This window comes from Amborella trichopoda, chromosome 10, assembly GCF_054954075.1.
Source record: "Amborella trichopoda isolate Santa Cruz 75 chromosome 10, AtrichopodaSantaCruz75HAP2 v2.0, whole genome shotgun sequence".
NCBI lineage: Eukaryota > Viridiplantae > Streptophyta > Magnoliopsida > Amborellales > Amborellaceae > Amborella > Amborella trichopoda.
This window is the reverse complement of record NC_142345.1, coordinates 27,683,490-27,704,498: the sequence shown is the minus strand read 5'-3', so window position 1 is coordinate 27,704,498 and position 21,009 is coordinate 27,683,490. Positions and strand designations below refer to the sequence as shown.

Genomic DNA, 21,009 nt, shown 5'->3' with positions numbered 1-21,009 from the left:
GAGCCTAGACTTGCTAAACTCAATGGGTTTTGGTTCAGACCCTGAAGTAAGGTACGCCTAGTCTAGCTCTAGAGGCAACTCTAAGCTCAGACCTATGCTAGAACCTAAACGAAGATCTAGACTAGATGGTTACGAGTCTCAGCTCGAACCAAGAGTGGATCTAGGTTCAGACATGGATGCGAGCCAGGTTTGGACCTGGATTGAGCTGAGTGAAAGCCTAGGCTTGGACCAGAGGGTTATGAAACTCAGACCGAGTATGGAACCGGACTGGATCAAAGTTGGTTTAAGCGCGAGCTCTTAGCTCAGACCAAAAAAAAAGGGGGCCTAGGTTCGGACCTGAGTGTGAACCTGGTTCGAAACTGGGCTAGGCTGGGTATAAGCCTAAACTTGGACCCAGAAGTTTTGATACTCAGACCTGGTGTGGACCTGGACTGGCTCAAAGTTGAACTAGGAATGAGCCTTCGGCTCGGACCGAGAAGGAGCCTAAGTTCGAACTAAGGCGAAACCTGGTTCGGACCTAGGCTAGGCTAGGTACAAGCCTGCACCTGAACCCAGAGGGTTCAGCTTAGACTAAAAGCAGATCCGGGCTGATCTAAGATTAACCAACATAAATAATCAAGCAAGCACACGAAAACGTTCAACGTAGTAAAGTATTATAGGTAGGCTTGGTTTGAGAGTGGGTTCCTAACTATTAAAATGAGGCTAGGCTGATATAGGTCCCCATATAGGTCCTGGCCTCTATTATAGGATGTTCACCAGGTCCTACTATACGCGGGGTTGCTTTGAGGCAAAGGATTACGGAGGGGCGCTCACAGTTAACGTTACGCGGATCCCAACTGCCTCAACTCTCAAAGCTAGGTTCCCCTCACGCTGTTAACGCGGATTTTGGAAGTTTTCGAAATATTTGTTTGTTGGTTTCCCGAGCATTCCCGGTCCGGTGTGTGCTGGAGTGTGTAAAAAAGCACGCAATTAAAAATAAATTCAAGCACACAATGCACACAAAACAAGAAAGGAAATAAGTGAGCACTTGGCACTGATCGTGCCTAGTGATGCGTGCTTCGAGGCGAAACTTGTTCTAAACACAATATAGATGGAGGGGTAAGCAACCCTTAAGAAGGTAAATCAGAACAATGAGACTAGGCACAGTCCGTGCTAAGTCGACTGCGGCCCCAGTCGAGGGTGACTCGAACCAGACACGGTTCAGGGAGGGCGCAAGCAACCCTCGATGTATTTTTTTTATTTATTTTTTATTTTTCTTATCTTTTTAACTTTGATAAACCACAATTAAACTAAGCATGGTAAAAGCAGGGAAAACATGGTTTCAATCAAAATTAACAAACTAAAATAAAATAAAAAAAAGTCAGAAACAACACAGACCTATCTGAAGTAAAATATTGTTTTTATATTTTATAAAAATTTATTTTGAGCGAAACATTGATCAACAGGGAGCCAAAAGCCTTTGGAATAGGCATGTGGGGTCCCAGAATTGTTTTGGGGCACCTACAGTTGGGTGACACGGGTGGTGTCACCCAGGCGGCACTACTAGTATCACCCTTGCAAGGTGGGCGACACTCCTAGTGTCGCCCAAAAAAATATTTGTTTTTATTTTTTTATTGTTAACCTTGATGAAATAAGACTACTTTAAACTTGGAAGAAGCAGGAAAAAAATATATTTATGATGAAATAAATTAAAACGGAGTAAACAGAAAAAAGTAAATACAACAGATCTGTATCAAGCAAAATATTTTTTTGATATTTTAAAATTTTTATTTTGATTTGAAATTTTGTTGACAGTCAAAAAATACGCCCTAGAATAGATCTATAAAGTTTCAAAAGAATCTGAAACTTTTAATTTTGGGCGACATGGGGAGTGTCGCCCTAGATCTGGGCGGCACTGGTGGTGTCGCCCATGCAACACGGCTGGTGTCGCCCAAAAAAATCAGGGTTTTGAAGCATGGAAACCATGGATCTTGGTTACAGCAAATTCTTTTTTGTGACAGAAAATAGTGAAAAATAGTAAATAAAAATCGTATTTTGGTGCTTAGATCAGGCTCGAAATGGCCCCATGGTGGGCGCCAAACTGTTTACGATGCAAAATCTGACAGATCCTCTGATGAAGACCTCTCGGATCTTGACACCTTAAACTCGATGAAAATGAAGTAAATAAAGTGGTAAAGAACATGGGATAAATTGAATTCAGGTTTGAGGTCAGATCTGCTCATAAAAGAGCATATCTACTCTCAGATCTGTGGCAAGGCCAGCATGATCCAAGACATTACAAAAACGATTTTTAAGCAAATAAGCAGATCAAAATAAAATGAAAATAATAAAACAGAATGAATAAAATGGAAGAAAATGATACCGAACCGGGCCGGATGGCTCGGGACTCCCGAGCCTTCTAGAGCTCGCCTGTATCAGAACCGATCATCTTTTGTCTCTCTGATTCGGGTCTTGACCAGCAAGTCTCTCCAGCAAAAGGGTTTTTGTGCCCTAGAACAGGTTTTGATCCAAGGTTGTTGTGCCCTAGGTCTAGGTTTTCTTAGGCTTCAGGGTTAGGGTCTCAAGGGGCTAGGGTTTCTGAAACTAACTCTTTCCTAGGGTTTTCAACCTTTTTAGAAGAAGTCCGTCCTCAGATCTGTCCCCCAAATGGCCACAAAAAAGAGGCTTTATAACGGTCAAAATCTGTTGGGAAGGATATACTCACGTTACCAACACATACCTATAAAAAAAAAAGTGTGTTTGGAGGTACGGATCTAAGTGGGCAAACTTGTTCTGGGTCACAAGATAGGTTGCGTGAACTATATATTTGGGTTTACTAGATTAAGTGTGGTTCTAAAGGTTCAAGAAACCATAGAATTTGTTAGATTTAGAATGGGGTGTGTACACAAATAAAAGAGACAAAAACCTTGTTCAATGTTTAGTTCCACAACTTGTGCACTTTTCTTTCCTTCTCGTGACGAACCGCCCCTACCGCTTTTCCTGCCTTGTCGTAATTTTCTTTCCCTACATTTGCATCTACAAACAGCCATCAAAACATAACAAAACAAGAATGCCCACAACTAGAATTTCAATTGGTAAAGAACGTAAAAATTCACCAAAAATGGAAATGAAAATTCATTAGAAAACCAAGAGCCAAGGACACGAACCTTTTGCTGCGATCACCTTCCCTTTTGATGATGCTAGAGATAAAAAGAAAAAAAGAAAAATTCAAATAAAATATTATAAGTACTTTAGATAGTGCTTCCTATACAGAATCAAAATATTGTGACATTACAGAGCAATGTAATATCAACCAGTTTAATACACAACGAATTAGATATAATTTTTGTTAGAATGAAATCGAAGATAAGTTTCTACCAGCTTGTGATCATGAAAAAATAACAATTAAAAAAATTTATAGCATGAACAGAAAGAAACTAAGAGTTCAACGTCAATAATAGATACATCAATAATTCCTACTGAATATGCGCAATAAAGATAAAAAAATCCGCTGTTTTGATAGAATTTAGTCTAAACTATCTGAAATTTGAACAGAAATCCCAGAAAATTTCACCCAAAAACCTCCTGAAGCTTTGGTTTTTCCCAGACCGAATACAAACACTGAACCTGAAATTTCAAAGCGTAATCAAGTTGCAGTTTGTCAGAGCCAGGGCTAGGGTGGACATTGGACTGTAATGAGAGTCTTTTGAAAGAACAAACATGATGGGCATCCATTAATACCGTATTTTCCCCGAAAAGGAAGCATGCATTTTCATTCTTGCATGCAGAAAAACCACCACTAACCTCCAGCTGATTCAGAAAAAAAGACCAAGCTTTTCTTTTTTTTCATAAGGTAAAACAAATATTAACGTGCAACTGATACAAATTCCAAAGAAGTTCTATCACAACAAACAGAGCCCACATTTCCAAAAAAATAAAAGCATTTTCCAGATTCAAATATCCAAGAAAATCCGATCCTCCCATCCCCTTCCCTCCCCCCCCCCCCCCCCCCTCCAAAAAAAAAAAAAAGAGTCTTCTTTTTAATCCTAACCATTGATGCAACAATTTCCCGAAAATAGAACACGTATTTCAATTGTGGATGGGAGAAAATGAGACCAACCTGCAACTGTTTTGAACTTCGAAGAAGCTTTTCCCCCATTTGAAGTAGGAGTAGAAGACTTTCCCGTTTTATTATCCCGCCGTTGAAGCACAAGAGAAGGTCTCGAGTTAAACTGCTAATTAAGAAATGGTGTGGTTTGTATAAGGCGCACCTCTAAGGAAAAAGTATACATAAGGTTTGCAACCTTACCTCTATAGTTATGGATGCACCTCAAAAATTCATCGGCAAAAATAGTTTTAAGGGAAAATAGCTCCATCGACCCATTTCAACTTTATTTTTTTTTTTTTTTTTTTTGTTGCAAAACCTTGTCTTACTACTTATAACTTCACTTTATTATATCTTTTAATCTTCTAAAGCTATTTTATTTATTTTTTACTAATTTTTTTTCATTCAAACAAATTCAAAAAATATATATATTTTTTAAACCCCTCTCTCTTGACATGATTCCCTTTCTCTCTCCCCTTATCAACCTCCTAAACCCCTCTCCCTCTCAACCCCCAAAGTTTACCACGTTTGCTGGTAAACCTCCGGCCACTTCTAGCCATCACGGGCTCATTTCCTGGCGACCACAGGAACCCACCCCTCTTTCTTTGATTTAGAATGGGAAGAAGGCTTTGGCCGAAATGCTCATTTTTCTAACAGTTCCCAGAGAAATTCCGGCCATCTAGGCTTTGAAGGGGAAAAATCCGAGGAAGTGGGGGGGGAATTTCGACAAATTTGGGGCGAACTTTGGTGATATTTATGACGTGACGAAGAGGCTGGTCTTTTTGTGTTTCTCTCATTAATGTAAAGCCAAAATATGGCTTTGTGAGCTATGAAGAGCTTGAGGTTGGAGCGTGCTGAACCTCCTCCACTCATGTTGCTAAGGCTGCCTTGTTTGTGCACCATAACCACCATACCCAACCTAGAACTGGGAGGCCCATTGGCTGGAGGGACCCCATAGCCTTGAGCACCACCTTGAGAAGACATATCAGACCTCCAAAACCCCACATTCCCATTCAAATCACCATATCCACTTCGCATATGGCCTCCACCACCTTGCTCACCACTAGCTACACCACCGGCACTTCCTCTCGAAACACCAGTCCCACTCGATACAAAACCCCCATGACCACCAACAGCACCATAGCCTACTGCACCACCATGTGCCCCATCAGCCCCACCAAAACCCCCATACCCACCATAACCCAGCTTCCACCATTGTTGAGCTGGACAGAAATGGGTTGCAGAAAGAGAGAGGATGAATAGTCTAGGGAGAGAAACACATGAGGAGAGAGAGATTAGGAAAAAAGATTGGCCTTTTTAATTTGTTTGGGTTAAAAGTTGGAATAAAAATAGATAAAATTATTTGGGGGGTTAGAAGATAGGTTTTGAAATTTTATGGGTTTAGGAAGAAATGAAAATTGAAAATTGGGTTTATGGAGATACTTTCTCTTTGATTAATCATCTCAATATCGAGATGCATGACCATGAAAAATAAAAACATATTCAGTCTCAGATATAGTATATTTTGCAGCGTATTATCTATACCGTCCATTTTCAAGATTTTCATATGTTTATAGATCTACTTGATTTAAATAATTTTTTAAATTTAAAATTTATAATTATATATAAAAATAGATTTTGAGATAATACTAAGAACATTTTATATTAAAATTATATACCATGACAAAATTTGAAGGTTCACCTTACCTCTACACCTACAGATGCATCCGTATGCCAACTACACCCCACCTTGAAATAGTAAAAAAACATGTTTCAGCACCAAAGTCTTTACGATGGATTGAAAATTTATTTTTAGGTATGGTTTGTATAGAGCCTACACTTCTAAACAATCAAATTAGGGCCTACCTTCAAATAGTATCGAGAAATATGGTTTCAATATTGAAAAATTTTGCGATAGCCTTAAATTATATTTTTGTATTTAGTTATAGAAATTAAAGCTTCAAAGAATGTAGATTGAACAAATCTTGAAAATTGACTGTCCAAAAATACGTTACAAGATGCACTATTTTCAAATTTTGAAATCTATTTTTTTTTTCATGTTCAGGCATCTTGATGTCTAGATGATCAATTTGATGATATTTGGCAACAAAACAACCTTTTCTAGTGAAAGTTTTGAGGTAGGCTCTAATATGATTGTTTAGAGCCTAGGTTCTATATAAACTTTTCCCTTTATTTTTATATCTAATTATGAAATTTTTAGCTTCAAAATAATATATATCAAGCAGATTTACAAATACTTGAAAATTGACAGTCTAGATAATACATTATAAAATATACTATTTTCAAAATTTTGAAGCTTTTTTATAGAGAAAATATTTGATGACACCATTTGCATTTGGTATAAATGGTCACAATTAATCTTGACCATGGCATGTGAAATTGGGTGCCTGCATTTATTTCATTGACTAAGTTCAAAGTCAAAAGAAATTTTTTGAACTTTGTGACACACCCAAACTATCAGATTTCACATCGAATGGATATACTTCCATGTACCAATGATAAAGGGTCGTGCAACCTATTTCTTTTATGTCCATGTATCTCAAGGTCAAGATGATTGAATTTGAGGGTTTTTAGCATCGAAACAAATTCTTCTATTGATTTTTTGATATGTGCTTTAATTTGTTAGTTTAGGCGCTTCAGCCGTACATAAACCTTTTTGCATTAAAAAAAGGTTTCAAACCGCTAATTAAGAACTAGCTTGAGCACCCATTTTTTTTGCAGTCTACCATTTTACTTTGATTGTACGTTGATAAATTTCCAAATCAATTTTAATGTGTTTGAGCTATATGATATTTGATCAAAAGATAAATGTGCTATTTAAAATTAGATAAAAAATATAGATAAAGTGTTAAATAATTCAATTCTTAGGCGTAGTTCGATAAATTTCCCAAAGAGTTAATATGTATGATTCAATTCCAAATCTTACCTCCAGTGAAAGAAATGGATCGTCTCGTCTTCTAAATTCCTGAGAATTTTAGATGCCACAAAATTTGCTTGGAGGAATGAAACAGTAAAATTGTTTTGGTTTTTAGGGAAATTGGAAAAATCAATACTTTAGCTGAACTCTCCGTTTCTTTTTTTTTTAAATAGGATGTTTGATTGCCTGAATTTGATCCGAGTTGCTGACTGAATTCAAGGTACTCAGCCTTAATATGTGGGAAAATAAAGAAATTATGAAAAGAAGAAGAAGGAAGATATCACTTGGTGCTCAACAATCACCTAAGTACCTGAGTGCAGAACCCAGTTCTGGATAATCTATGGAATTTCTCATAGTTTACAACCACCCAGAACAGATGACCACCCAATATTAAATCCGACTCGGGTGATTCTAAGTCAACTCCCGGATGCTTCAAACAACTTCTCAAAGCACCTTAGGAATGGGGTTGGTACACCAGTGGTTAGGGGGCCTGATGCCTTAACATAATAACATGTCCCAACTGAAAAAAAAGAGACAAGCCTTCTCAAAGCACTTCGCATTTTTATAACCTTTTCCACTAACTATATAGTTCACCAACTTGGATTTAATCATTCAATTTCCTCACCAAAGCTACTCCTTCAGCCCCTCTCTCTCTCTCTCTCTCGGGGAAAATGCATAAACTACTGGTTTCCCGTCTTCGATTTACATAACTATGTACATAAATATTATGACCGGGGTTTCAGAATCAGTTCAAGCTCAAAGGGGTTCGATTCTAGTCCCCCAGATCGGACTCAAGGAGTTTGAGTCAGACCAGGCTATTCCAACCAAAAAAATAAAGAAATACTGAAAAACTGAGAGAATTGGTGATTCCAGGGTTTTTTGGCCCAGAATCAACAGCCTCCCCAGGCACCTGGACTCCAGCGCAAGTCACGAATCGGACAGGCAGTTTTTGAAGCACTGCTTGGCACATGTTATGCACACAAACAACCACCCATTTGCATAGCAATTAAAATATTCGTGAACATTCAATGATCATTTTACAGCAAGTAAATAAAGCTATTTATGAGAAATTACAGATTGAGAAAAATAAAGCACCTCTCTCTCTCTCTATCTCTCAGAATCACAGTATCTTCAAGAGCTGGACCTCAAACACCAGTGGCTCATTGAATCACAGTATCTTCAAGAGCTGGACCTCGAACACCAGCAGCTCATTTGCATGTGACAAAAGGCTTCTTCGAGGTCCAAACTGCAAGCAACAAATAAAGCAATGATGCTAATGAAAATGAGAAGAAACAAATCAATGGAGATGATATTCACACAAGACATCTTGATTTTTTTTCCTTTTTGTAAAAGACGAGCTTATTATGATTCAATATCTGATCTAGAAAAGAATGACAGAAAAACAATACCTCTTCAGGAATGGGTTGTAAGTTTTCATTTGTATATCCAACACCAGGTGGCACCAAGGCCCTCCTATTTCCTGCATTTAGAGAACAAAATTGAATGCCCATATTACCATTAAGCTAACATCGAAGTCTTCCAAGTCCATTTTCAATAACATAACTTTGTATAAAAGTTTCCATCAGATCAATCTCTCTCTTTCTCTCTCTCAACATATCCAATTTGAAAACATATCACCAGTAACTACAACAGAAATCTAACAAATCCATTTTCCGTAACATGTTATTCTGTACAATAGTTACCATCAAATCAACCCCCAGGCCCCCCACGCCCACCTTGCTCTCTCTCTCTCTCTCTCTCTCAACACATCACATCCCACTGTTGCATTCAAGCACTCTTGGCTCACACAAGCACTTTTTGCCTGCTCAATTGGTGTTACACTCAAGCACTCTTTTAGCCTGCTCAATTGGTGTTACACTCGAGCACTCTTTTAGCCTGCTCAATTAGTGGAACCAATGTTTTTAGAAATGCTTGGGGCCAGGAACTCGCCACTGGCCTGAGGCAAGTTATGTGGGCGAGTCCGTGTGGAGTTGCCCAAGTAATTTACATCAGGTAAAAATGTTAAAAAATACAAAAAAGGTAAAAAATATTTAAAAATCAGTAAAAATTAGAAATAGCAATAGAAATCATTAAAAGACTATAAAAAAAGATATATAAAAAATGAACTATTTAAAAATTTGATTCATACCATGAATATTTCAGAAAAAGAAGTAAAGGAAACACAAAACACGTGAGAAGAAAAGTACCCAAATCATCTAAAAAACCTTCAACATCATTAAAAAAAGCTTTTTTCTACATATTTTTTAACTTTAAACATTTTTATATTTTTCACATCTTTTTTTGGTGTTTTGCGAGTTGCCCATGGAACTCCTTCTACAGCTCTGCCTAGGCCATAGGCTGAGGCAGAGTTACTTGGCCGAGTTCGAGTGAACCTGGCCGAACCACAGTGGATGGAACCAAAAGCCAATACAGAGCCCAATAGAATGGAAGGCTTTTTTCTTTCTCTGAGAATAATATGAGAATGAGAGGCTTCACTTACAGCTAGCTGTGTTGAAGAACATTGAAGAATGGTACTCACGGTTTCATAATAGGGGAGAGAAGCATGAGATGACTGTCTAATAAAGAAACTAACCATTGTTTAGATAATAGATGGATTTTCCACTATATGGCTCCAGCTAAGACCACAAAATTCTTGCTTTAGGCTAGGGACAACTTCAGTTGAGATTATTACTATAGTTTCTACCCAGTTCTAATGAATTTTAATATTTTTTTTGGATTTTTTGAAGGCTTATTCTGATCGATTCGGCCGATTCTCAATCCGGATCGCCGATTTATCGATCCGGATGGGTTTTTGGGGTGCCCGATCTGGGGCACCAATCCGGTTTTTAAACCACTGGTTGGCAATCATTGGATCCACCGTATCAGACATCGTATCCACTGAAACTCTTCTCTATTTATATGGGAAATTTACACTAATATCCTCTATAATATGAGGAATTAAAAGTGTCCCCATTTTTTTTGTATTTTACACCCATGTCCCTTTGTAACGACCCTAGGTGGGTTAAGGACCTAACTTTCAACCCAAGTTCAAATCTTAGGAAAGGCCTACCTGTGGAAAGGGCTACCTATGGAATGGGCTACCTATGGAAAGGGCTACCCGAATAAAATCAGAGTGAGAGCCACCATAGAGTGACAGCCACCATCGAGTGAGAGCCGCTGAGGACGTTGATCCTAGGAAATGGCGACTTATGGAAAGGGCTACGTATGGAAAGGACAGCCGCGCCGCCATAGAGTGACAGCCGTCGAGGATGTCGACTGCAGAGCATGGTGGTATGTAACGATCCTAGGTGGGTTAAGGGCCTAACTTTTCACTTTTGCATCACCCAAGGGTTTTGGGGTGTATTGGTTAGGCTCCTAACACCCTTTTTTGTTTTTTTTATTTTATTTTCCCAAAATACCCATAGTTCAAAAATTGAGGTCTTCCCTTTTTTATGTCGGAGAGCTGGTTCGAAACTTGAAGTTCTATACTAATGTTCCGTTCAAAAAAAAAAAAAAGTTCTATACTAATTTTTTACATAACTAGGATGGTTCAGAACCTGAAGTTTTGAAGTTCCCAACCAGTGCTTCATGCTAGAAAAATAAAAAGGAAAAATAAAAAGTGGAGTAGTTCGGCACCCTTGGTATATTCCTGCATAACAAAATGTATAGAGTGTTCCGGTGGGGGCACATTATACACTCAATCCCTCAAATAAAATATATTTTTTATCAAAAATTTAAAATTTTCTTCTCAAAAAAGATTCAGGAGAATTTGGTCACGTAGATCTTCTATTCCGCCGGAATTCATTAATTCCATACGAATTTACAATGGAAAAAGTCAGGTTCGTTGTAAGATCACTAAAGGAAAGGTTGGTCATAAGAGCAATGATTTCATGCAACGATTGTATCATAGTATGATGCAACCACATTTCTAGAAAACCATGTTTTTGATAATTGTATGACTCCAAATTTTGCACACGCATTCTCTTCATCCTCATAATAAAAAAAAAAAATCATTTTGCAACCTAGATATGGTCAAAATTAGTACCCTCCAACAATGAATCTCGACTGTCCATTTGGTGAATTTCAAGATCTAGGCCTTGACAAATTCAAAATCACTTTTTTATTTTTTAGCATTGTTAATCTAATGATGATAATACTATATAAAAATTTGGGGGATAAAAAAATCCTTATGAGGCCTATATATAACCTTCTCACTAAAATGGGCGGTTTATATTAATTGGGCTAGGAAAACACTTTTCAGGGCGTTCTTTTCTAAATTTTCTTTTTATGTGATTGTTCTTTAGAATAAAAAGAGTATACATCTAAAAAATTGCGTCAAACAAATGTCTCTAACATAGTTTTTTAATGTGGTTGCATTATATTATGATACAACCATTGCATGATGAAATCATTGCTCTGGTCATAAATATAGACAGTTTGCTTCTACACAGAAACGACGACCAGACTTTCGAGAACAATTATTGGACCGGAAAGATGATTGGGTGATTCTAGAGTGAACCCCAAAATTTTTAAATTAAAACAGTATAGTTTACCCAATCAAATATGTATACAGTGCGCTACTACAAAAGCGCCAGTAAAAAAACAAAGTTTTTAGGTGAAAAATGGTGGCTGCATTTAACAAGATGACATCATCCAACCTTATAATTTTTTTTTTGTTGCAGGTGCTCCTAAAACAACACACTACACTTGCTCCCTCAGATAAAATATACTCTTTTAACTAAAACTTTAGAATCACTGAATGATTCTTTTCAAATAACAAATTTTAAATTTTTTCATTTAAAAAAGTATTTTATTCAAAGGGCTAAGCATAAAATATACTCCTTGGCCCATAGCAGGAAGAACTTTGTGGAAGGCAGCTATTGCTGCTACCGTATGGGTTTTATGGCTTGAAAGAAATGAGAGGATATTTCAAGGCCATAGAACTGAAGTCTCAGGGTTGTTTCACAAGGTTACATCACGAGTAGCTTTTTGGGCCTCCACCCATAGTGCCTTTAAAGGGATTCTTATGAGTTCTTTCCTCAGGCAATGGGACAATATTATTCGACTCCAACCTCTTAAGCTACAGAGAGCTCACAACTGACTGCCTCCTCCAGAAAATGCCATAAAGTTAAATTTCGAAGGCTGTTCATTGGGGAATCCTGGCCATTCAAGAGTAGGGGGGGTCTCTCATGACATATTCTGAATATGTCTGCCATGGAGACTCACAACTTGCTTAAGCATTGGCTCTTCTAGGGCCTGAAATATTTTGACCCTACTTGGGGTCAATCCTTAGTGGTGGAAGGAGACGCTAAAAACATTTTATCTTGGGCAGCAGGCACAACAGATCCTCCTTGGTACCTTTGTAGGATTTTTTATGAGATTTACCACCTATGTAGGGATACCAATGTCTGTTGGAGGCATACATGGCGAACATCGAACGAATTCGCCAACCTCCTAGCTAAAGATGGAGCGTGGCAACGACCACAAATAGAAGACAATGAATGATCCATCTCCTTTTTTGCACTGGACCATAGAGTTCTCTAGGACTCTATTTTTCCTTTGTGACTTCTTGTAAAAGGCAGGCCTATAAGCCCAATTATTGTATACAGTCTCTCCAAAAGTACATAGTTTATAGGGGTTATGGCTTAATTTTTTACTGAGATACCCGTCTTGAGGGTAATCTCGGATCTCTCTTTCCTCAATCTCTTGTATTCCTTCTTGTTATAGCAATACAATGTTAACATTATCAAAAACAAAATGTAGTACACGCGATGACAACAGGTGGACACCCAACCTTTCCCTTTTCTTTGGGCAAAGCCAAGGCCTATTTCACCTTATGGGCTTTGCAGAGCCCATTGACAAGAATGTTAAATGTGAAGACATTCGGGTTCAAGTGATTGTCACACATCTCCTCTAGCAAAGGCATTGTGTCTTTCTATTCACCCATCCTTGCAAAGACCAGCCATCAGAGTAATATACGTGACGACACCCGATTGACATCCTCTCTTTCCCATTTCTTTAAGCAAAGCCAAGGTTTCATCCACCGTATTTCCTTTGCATAGCACATTTATAAGAGTGTTATAGATGACAATATTTGGCTTCAAGCCATTTTGACACATTTCCACCAACAAAGACAATGCCTCCTCCATTCTCCCGCCCTTGTAAAGACCATCAATAACTGTGTTATATGTGACAACATCTGGTTGACATCCTCTCTTCCCCATTTCCTTGTGCAAAGCCAAAGCTTCTTCCACCTTATTTGTTTTACATAGAACATTTATTATAAGAGTGTTATATGTGACAACATCTGGGTTTAGGCCATTGTGGTACATCTCCTCTAACAATACCATTGCCTCTTCTGTTCTTCCATCCTTGCCAAGACCATCTGTTAGGGAAGTATAAGTGACGACATCTGGTTGACACCCTACTTCCCCATTTCTTTATGCAAATCCAAGGCTTCTTCCACCTTATCAGCTTTGCAGAGCCCGTTGATCAAAATGTTAAATGTGGAAACATCCAAGTTCAGACCATTCTGATACATCTCCTTTAACAAAGAAATTGCGTCCTTTGTTCTTCCGCACTTGCAAAGACCATTGATGAGTGTGTTATATGTGACAACAACTGGTTGACATCCTCGCTTCCCCATTTCTTGGTGCAATGCCAAGGCTTATTCCACCTTATTTGTTTTGCACAATGCAGTCATAAGAGTGTTATATGTGACAACATCTGGGTTCAAGCTACTGCAATATATCTCATCTGACAAAGATATGGCCCCCTTTGTTCTCACACCCTTGAAAAAACCATCGATGGCTGCATTATACGGTAAATCGTTAGGTTGACATGAACTTTGCCCCATTTCTCTATAAAAAGTCAATGCTTCTTCCACCTTATTTCTTTGACATAGCATATTTATAAGAGTGTTATACATAACCACATCTGGATTCAAACCATTGTTATACATGTCCTCCAACAAAGACATTGCCTCCTCTGTTCTTCCACTTTTGCAAAGAAAGGAGTGTGTTACATGTGACAACATTTGCTTGACATCCTATCCTCCCCATTTCTTTGTGCAAAGCCAAGGCTTCTTCCACCTTATTTCTTTTGAAAAGTGCATTCATAAGAGTGCTATAAGTGACAACATCTGGGTTCAAGCCATTGTGATACATGTCCTCTAACAAAGACATTGCCTCCTCTGGTCTCTCACCCTTGCAAAGGCCATCAAGGAGCATGTTGTATGTGACAACATCGCGTTTACATCCTCTACTACCCATTTCTTTGTGCAAAGCCAAGGCTTCTTCCACTTTATTCCTTTTGCATAGTGCATTCATAAGAGTGCTATATGTGACAACATCTGGTTTCAAGCTATTGTGATACATCTCCTCCAAGAAAGACATTGCCTCCTTGATTCTCCCACCCTTGCAGAGGCCATCAAAGAGTGTGCTATATGTGACAACATCTGGGTTTAGGCCATTGTGGTACATCTCCTCTATCAATGCCATTGCCTCTTATGTTCTTCCATCGTTGCCAAGACCATCTGTTAGGGTAGTATACGTGACGACATCTGGTTGACATCCTATCTTCGCCATTTCTTTGTGCAAATCCAAGGCTTCTTCCACCTTATCGGCTTTGCAGAGCCTGTTGATCAAAATGTTAAATGTGGAGACATCCAGGTTCAGACCATTCTGATACATCTCCTTTAACAAAGAAATTGCCTCCTCTGCTCTTCCGAACTTGCAAAGACCATTGATGAGTGTGTTATATGTGACAACATCTGGTTGACATCCTCTCTTCCCAATTTCTTTGGGCAATGCCAAGGCTTCTTCCACCTTATTTCTTTTGCACAATGCATTCATAAGAGTGTTATATCTGACAACATCTGGGTTCAAGCTACCGCAATATATCTCATCTTGACAAAGATATGGCCTCCTTTGTTCTCCCACCCTTGAAAAAACCATCGATGGCTGCAGTATACGGGAAACCGTTTGGTTAACATGAACTTTGTCCCATTTCTCTGTAAAAAGGCAATGCTTCTTCCACCTTATTTCTTTGGCATAGCATATTTATAAGAGTGTTATACATAACCACATCTGGGTTCAAGCCATTGTGATGCATCTCATCCAACAAAGACAATGCCTCCTCTCTTCTTCCACCTTTGTAAAGACCATCAAGGAGTGTGTCATATGTGACAGCATTTGATTGACATATCTTCTCCATTTCTTTGTGCAAAGCCAATGCTTCTTCCACCTTATTTCTCTGCTAACAAAGACATTGCATCCTCTATTCTTCCGTCCTTGCAAAGGCCATGGATGAGTGTGCTATACGAGACAGCATCTGGTCGACATCCCATCTTCTCCATTTCTTTGTGTAAAGCCAAGGCTACTTCCATCTTATTTCTTTTACATAGCTCATTCATAAGAGTGTTATATGTGACAATATCTGGTTGACAGTCTATCTTCCCCATTTCTCTGTAAAAAGCCAATGCTTCTTCCACTGTATTTCCTTGGCATAACACATTTATAAGAGTGTTATACATAACCACATCTGGGCTCAAGACATTGTGATACATCTCCTCTAACAAAGACATTGCCTCCTGTGTCCTCTCACCCTTGCAAAGGCCATCAAGGAGTGTGTTATATGTGACAACATTTGGTTGACATCCTATCCTCCCCATTTCTTTGTTAGAAAAACCTGTAATTGACCATCTCGATATCAAAATGTATGAATATGAAAGCAAAAAATATTTTTGAGTATTAAAAACAGTGATTCTTGCAACACATTATCCGGACCGTCCATTTTCAAGATTTTCATGTCTTTTGTTCTATTTGATTTAAAGCATTTTTTGAGTTTACAGTTTTATAGTTAAAGATGAAAATAGATACTCAAGCCATCCTTAAAAATTTTGACACTAAAATTTTATTTATGATAAAATTTGGAGGTGTGCCTTACTTTGATTTGTTTAAAAATGCAATACAAACCACACCCATACATTCTGGACAAAAAATACACTTTGAGGAGAGAGCATGTCATAGAAACAAACCTTTAGCACAGCAGTAGATGCGACCACTGCCTTCTGGCTTGCTGAAACAGCAACTGTAGCGTGAATGGATTCCGAACTTGATGCAACTTGTACTGATTTTCTCTGCCTTTCACACCTAGAAGACATTGAATGTCCAGCAACATCTCAGCTTGTAAAGGAACTGGATGCAACTTCTGCAACAACACCCGTAGGATCCACATTCTCAACATAACCAACTTGACTAACTTGGTTCAGTATAGTAATCAGAAGACTCAGGATGCTGATTACGGGTGCAATATGAATCAATGTTGTCATATTCACTTAGGAGACTGCTTCGGTCAGGAGAAGACTTAGGGTTTTTTTTTGTATATTTTATAATTAATAAAAGCGTGTGGTTTCTATAAGGTTACAACCTTAAATAATCCAATTACGGAGCACCTCCAAATTTTATCATATCATGTAATTTTGGTATAAAAAATATCTTAGGATTATCTAAAATTCTATTTTCATATCTAATTATAAATTTTAAACTCCAAAAATGGTTAAAATCAAATAGATCCAATTGAAAGCTTGTGATACGAAATGAGTTAAATTGTGTTGCTTATTGCTCAAGCAGAATCTGGATCAGCATTAGCCACTAGTTCATTATAAGGGACAGGGTCTTCAAGAACCTTACTTGAATCAGAATGAACATACTAGTTAGCAGTAGCAATTCCAGTGGTTGCTGGATAGTATGCTTGACACTGCGCATGAATATGATATTGTACTGGGTAAGGGAGAGGAGAAGCCATGGTTTCATGAGCAGGTGATGTGAGTAAAGGGGGAGCTGGCTCATCATGTGTGGAGGAGGAATGAGTTCATCATCTGAAGAGGTGCACAGTATGTAAAATTTGAAGAAGGTTCCAATAACAGGGGCTTGTGTGAACTGGATCCATATATGAGGCACAAATTCCTTTTTTACTGTCCAATAGAAACAGGACTAGAGAGCATCTCACGGAAAACAATAGGAGTATTCACATTTTATATTTGAAATTTAATAATATGGAGTATTCTTATTAAGATTAAAATGCATTGATATTGCTATACAAAATGAAAAAAAATTAATGCCCTACTCACCTGCAAGAGTATGTAATTGGCACAGAAGGGGTTTGGAGTCACATTTGTCGCCTATGAGAGACCAGGTATTAATCGGTAGTCGATGAAGATAGAAACGAGTATGCTAACCAAAAGTAATCATTGCAATATAACCTCAAATGGTGACGAATATAATGCTCGGTCACCTGTTACACCCGACTTATCCATGTTGTTCACACTGAATAATTGAAGGCTCTGACAGTGAGATGTCACCGTTTTCTACTGAGTTTCCAACAATATATCTCATCAAAAATTTCTTGTAAATACATTAGAAGAAAGACATGCAAAACTCTCATGAAGACCAAGAAACAAGAGAATCAAAGAGAAAATGTAGGGTTAACTGAAAATAATTTGAAAATCTAATAATTATCAAAAAAAAAAAAGGAACTTTTTATAAAAGCTGATATACCAGAGTTTTGCGCATTTACATCTTACGGATCCTATTCAAACGCATATTTTTAGAGACAAATAATCCAAGATTGTTGATACGCATTGCTCATCAAGTACCATGCCTTTACATGCTATTTGATGGAGCAACCTCATGAACTCAGAACTTCCCTATATCACCATTTACAGTAAAATGCTTCAATAGTAATTCATCTATTATAGCATCTGGTGAATCACCTTTTACAATCATGCTCGAGCTATCGCTCCGCTGCATCCATTAGTCCTGCCAGGAAAACATAAATATTACTACAGAATATGTCATCATATTAGGAAAGAGACTTATTTGGATCATATACTTAGCAATTCCTTTGCAACTAAATGCTTCCCAGATTTACACTCTCCATCAATCAGCATAGCAATAGTGATGACATTAGGTTTGCAAAAACCTTCATTCATCTGGTGAGCTATATAGGCCAAATATGCTGCCTCGTCCCTCGTTCTACCATCCTTGCAAAAAACCATCGATGAGTGCATCATAAATGACATTGTCTGGTTGACACCACTTTTCCCAGTTTCTTATTAAAACGACAATGCTTCTTCCACCTTATTTCTTTTGCATAGCACATTTGTATATGACCACATCTGCATTGTGATTCATCTCCTCCAACAAAGACATTGCCTCCTCCATTCTCCCATCCTTGCAAAGACCATCAAGGAGTGTCCTATATGTGACAACATCTGGTTGACATCCTATTTTTCCCATTTCTTTGTGCAAAGCCAAGGCTTTTTCCATCTTATTTCTTTTGCGTAATGTATTCATAAGAGTGTTATATGTGAAAATATCTGGGGTCAAGCCATTGTGAAACATCTCCTCCAATAAAGACATTGCCTCCTCCATTCTCCCACCCTTGCAAAGACCATCAAGGAGTGTGTTATAAGTGACAAGATCTGGTTGACATCCTATCCTCCCCATTTCTTTGTGCAAAGCCAAAGCTTCTTCCACCTTATTTCGTTTGAATAATACATTCATAAAAGTGTTATATGTGACAACATCTGGGGTCATGCCATTGTGATATATCTCCTCTAACAAAGACATTGCCTCCTCTGCTCTGTCACCCTTGCAAAGGCCATCAATGAATATGCTGTATGTGACAACATCTGATTGAGAACCTCTCCTCTCCATTTCTTTGTGCAAAGCCAAGGCTTCTTCCATTTTATTCCTTTTGCAAAGTGCATTTATAAGAATGCTATATGTGACCACATTTGGGATCAAGCCATTGTGATACATCTCCTCCAACAAAGACATTGCCTCATCTGTTCTTCCACCTTTGCAAAGACCATCAAGGAGTGTGTTATATGTGACAACATTTGCTTGACATCCTATCCTCCCCATTTCTTTGTACAAAGCCAAGGCTTCTTCCACTTTCTTCCTTTTGTAAAGTGCATTCATAAGAATGCTATATGTGACCACATTTGGGCTCAAGCCATTGTGATATATGTCCTCCAACAAAGACATTGCCTCCTCTGTTCTCTCACCCTTGCAAAGGCCATCAAGGAGTGTGTTATATGTGACAGCATTTGGTTTACATCCTGTCTTCCCCATTTCTTTGTGCAAAGCCAGGGCTTCTTCCACCTTATTTCTTTTGCATAGCGCACTCATAAGAGTGTTAAATGTGAAGACATTGGGGTTTAGGCCATTGCAATACATCTTCTGTAACAAATGCATTGCTTCTTCTGTCTGTCCCTCTTTCCAAAGACCATTCATGAGAATGTTATAGGTCACGACGTCTGGTTGACACCCTCTCTTCCCCATTTCTTTAAGCATAGCCATAGCTTCTTCCACTTTTTGGGCTATACAGAGCCCATTGATCAGGGTGTTAAATGAAAAGACATCAGGCAAAAGCTTGTAATTCTCCATACCATAGAAGAGGTCTATCGCCCTCACGACTCGCCCCTAATTGCACAGTCCTTTCATCACCATAGTCAATAGGATAACAGAGAGAGGGTAACCAAGCTTCTGAATAAGACCGATAGCCCCAAGTGCCAAATGGGTCCTCTGGAATTGGCAAAACCACTTGACCAATGTGTGCAACATTTGAATATCAGGTGAAATTCCAGCTCCAACAATGGTTTTATACAGAGACAGAGCCTGGTCTGGTCTTTTGAAGGACCCCTACAAGATATTACAGGTGGAAAGAGAGGGTTTGATTGAGGATTTGAGCATACCTTTGAAGAGAAAGAAGGCCTCTTCCAACCCACCATCTGTTCTCATTCGGCAGCAACACTCGATTCGCCTCTCTATTTCTCTCCTTGGGCTCACCGTATCTGAATCGGTTCTTCCCTCAACAACAGAGGAAGAAGCAGTACAAAGCTTTTGAAGAGAGAGAATGCAGAAAGGTTGGAGGCGAGGAGTTGCAGAAAACAGTGGAAGTGACCATGGCTTGGCAAGCCCAGGCCCGTATAGAAATGATGAACAAATTCTCGAGGCTCTCATTTCATCTCACAGTATTAACCATAGGAAAGTAAGGAATTCAAGAGAAAGAGGGGAGGTCACCAGAAAGAGAGAGCTTAGAGAGAGAAAGTGGGAAGGTTCACCAGAGAAAGAGAGAATCGATTCTCTGTAACGCGAGGAGCATGGGAAGAGGGGAGTCAGTAGTGGTGTTCAAACTTCAGACTTCAGAGTGAGAATCTGTGAACGGGTGTTCAGACTTCAGAGTGAGAATCTGTGAACCGGCTGAAGTGGCTTCTGGAAGTTGAGAACTTCTCAACTTTTCGTGATTGATAAAAATGAGAATTCCAAATCCAAAGTTTTCATCGTCTAAAAAAAAGTTCGGACTACCCAAAAGGTCGGAACCTAAAATAGGGAGCTCTAAGCTTCCTCCCCATGCGATAACGTAGAGCACCCCTCCCCTTCAATAAAACTCTAATGTCTGAAAACAACACCCCGCTTAGCACCCACCCCACTCGGCACTCCTCTCTGCGCCGCTGAGCACCCACCCCGTTGAGCGCCCCTCTTTTCGCACCTTCCCATCTCGTCGTTGAGCCAGCTCAGTACGCCATTATCTCAGGGAAATCTGTGATCCTTGCCATTGATTTCGATATATGCACTATTCTCTTTGTTATTAATTATTGTGTTTGTTCTTGAGCTCTTGAAATAAAGGGTTCTTATTATCGTTAATCATTGTGTTTGTTCTTGAGCTCTTGAAATAAAGGGTTCTTATTATCGATGTTTGTGTTTGTTTTTAAGCTCTTTTAAGCTTAGAGCTCTTATTCCGCATGATCTTAGGGTACTAAGTTTTTTTTATAGGGTTTTTCCTTTATGTTGACTCCTAAGTTGGGTCTTTTTTATTTTTTTTTTTCTCTCACTCTGTTATTTTTTCACTGTTTGAAAATAGGCAATGGATGTTACTTGCTTATGAAATGCCCTAATAAATGTTTAATGTTTGCTGG

General features: G+C 38.6%; 2 protein-coding genes and 1 pseudogene across 3 annotated transcripts in view; all 3 read right to left on the bottom strand.

Annotated features, from left to right (window-relative positions):
* Nucleotides 1-5,331, bottom strand: part of LOC18424924 (chitin elicitor receptor kinase 1-like) — a 41,639-nt pseudogene extending 36,308 nt beyond the window's left edge. The window contains exons 1-3 of the transcript XR_016043158.1: nt 4,100-5,331; nt 3,147-3,179; nt 2,906-3,003 (exon numbers count right to left, since the gene is read on the bottom strand). The product of XR_016043158.1 is annotated as a chitin elicitor receptor kinase 1-like (transcript). The remainder of the gene's footprint in view (nt 1-2,905; nt 3,004-3,146; nt 3,180-4,099) is intronic.
* Nucleotides 5,332-12,715: 7,384 nt separating this feature from the next.
* LOC18424920 (uncharacterized) lies at nt 12,716-15,129 on the bottom strand. The gene is given in 3 exon segments (XM_088850133.1): nt 12,716-13,450; nt 13,453-14,003; nt 14,005-15,129. Coding segments are annotated over 3 exon segments (2,013 nt in total). The 5' UTR covers nt 14,978-15,129; the 3' UTR covers nt 12,716-12,961.
* Nucleotides 15,130-15,267: 138 nt separating this feature from the next.
* Nucleotides 15,268-20,650, bottom strand: LOC18424916 (uncharacterized). Its single transcript, XM_088850548.1, has 3 exons — nt 18,167-20,650; nt 17,916-18,066; nt 15,268-15,710 (listed from the first exon to the last, which is right to left on the bottom strand). The coding sequence occupies exons 1-3, from the start codon at nt 19,475-19,477 to the stop codon at nt 15,268-15,270; spliced, it is 1,905 nt and encodes a 634-aa protein (XP_088706674.1). The 5' UTR covers nt 19,478-20,650.
* Between the last annotated feature and the right edge of the window lie 359 nt (nt 20,651-21,009).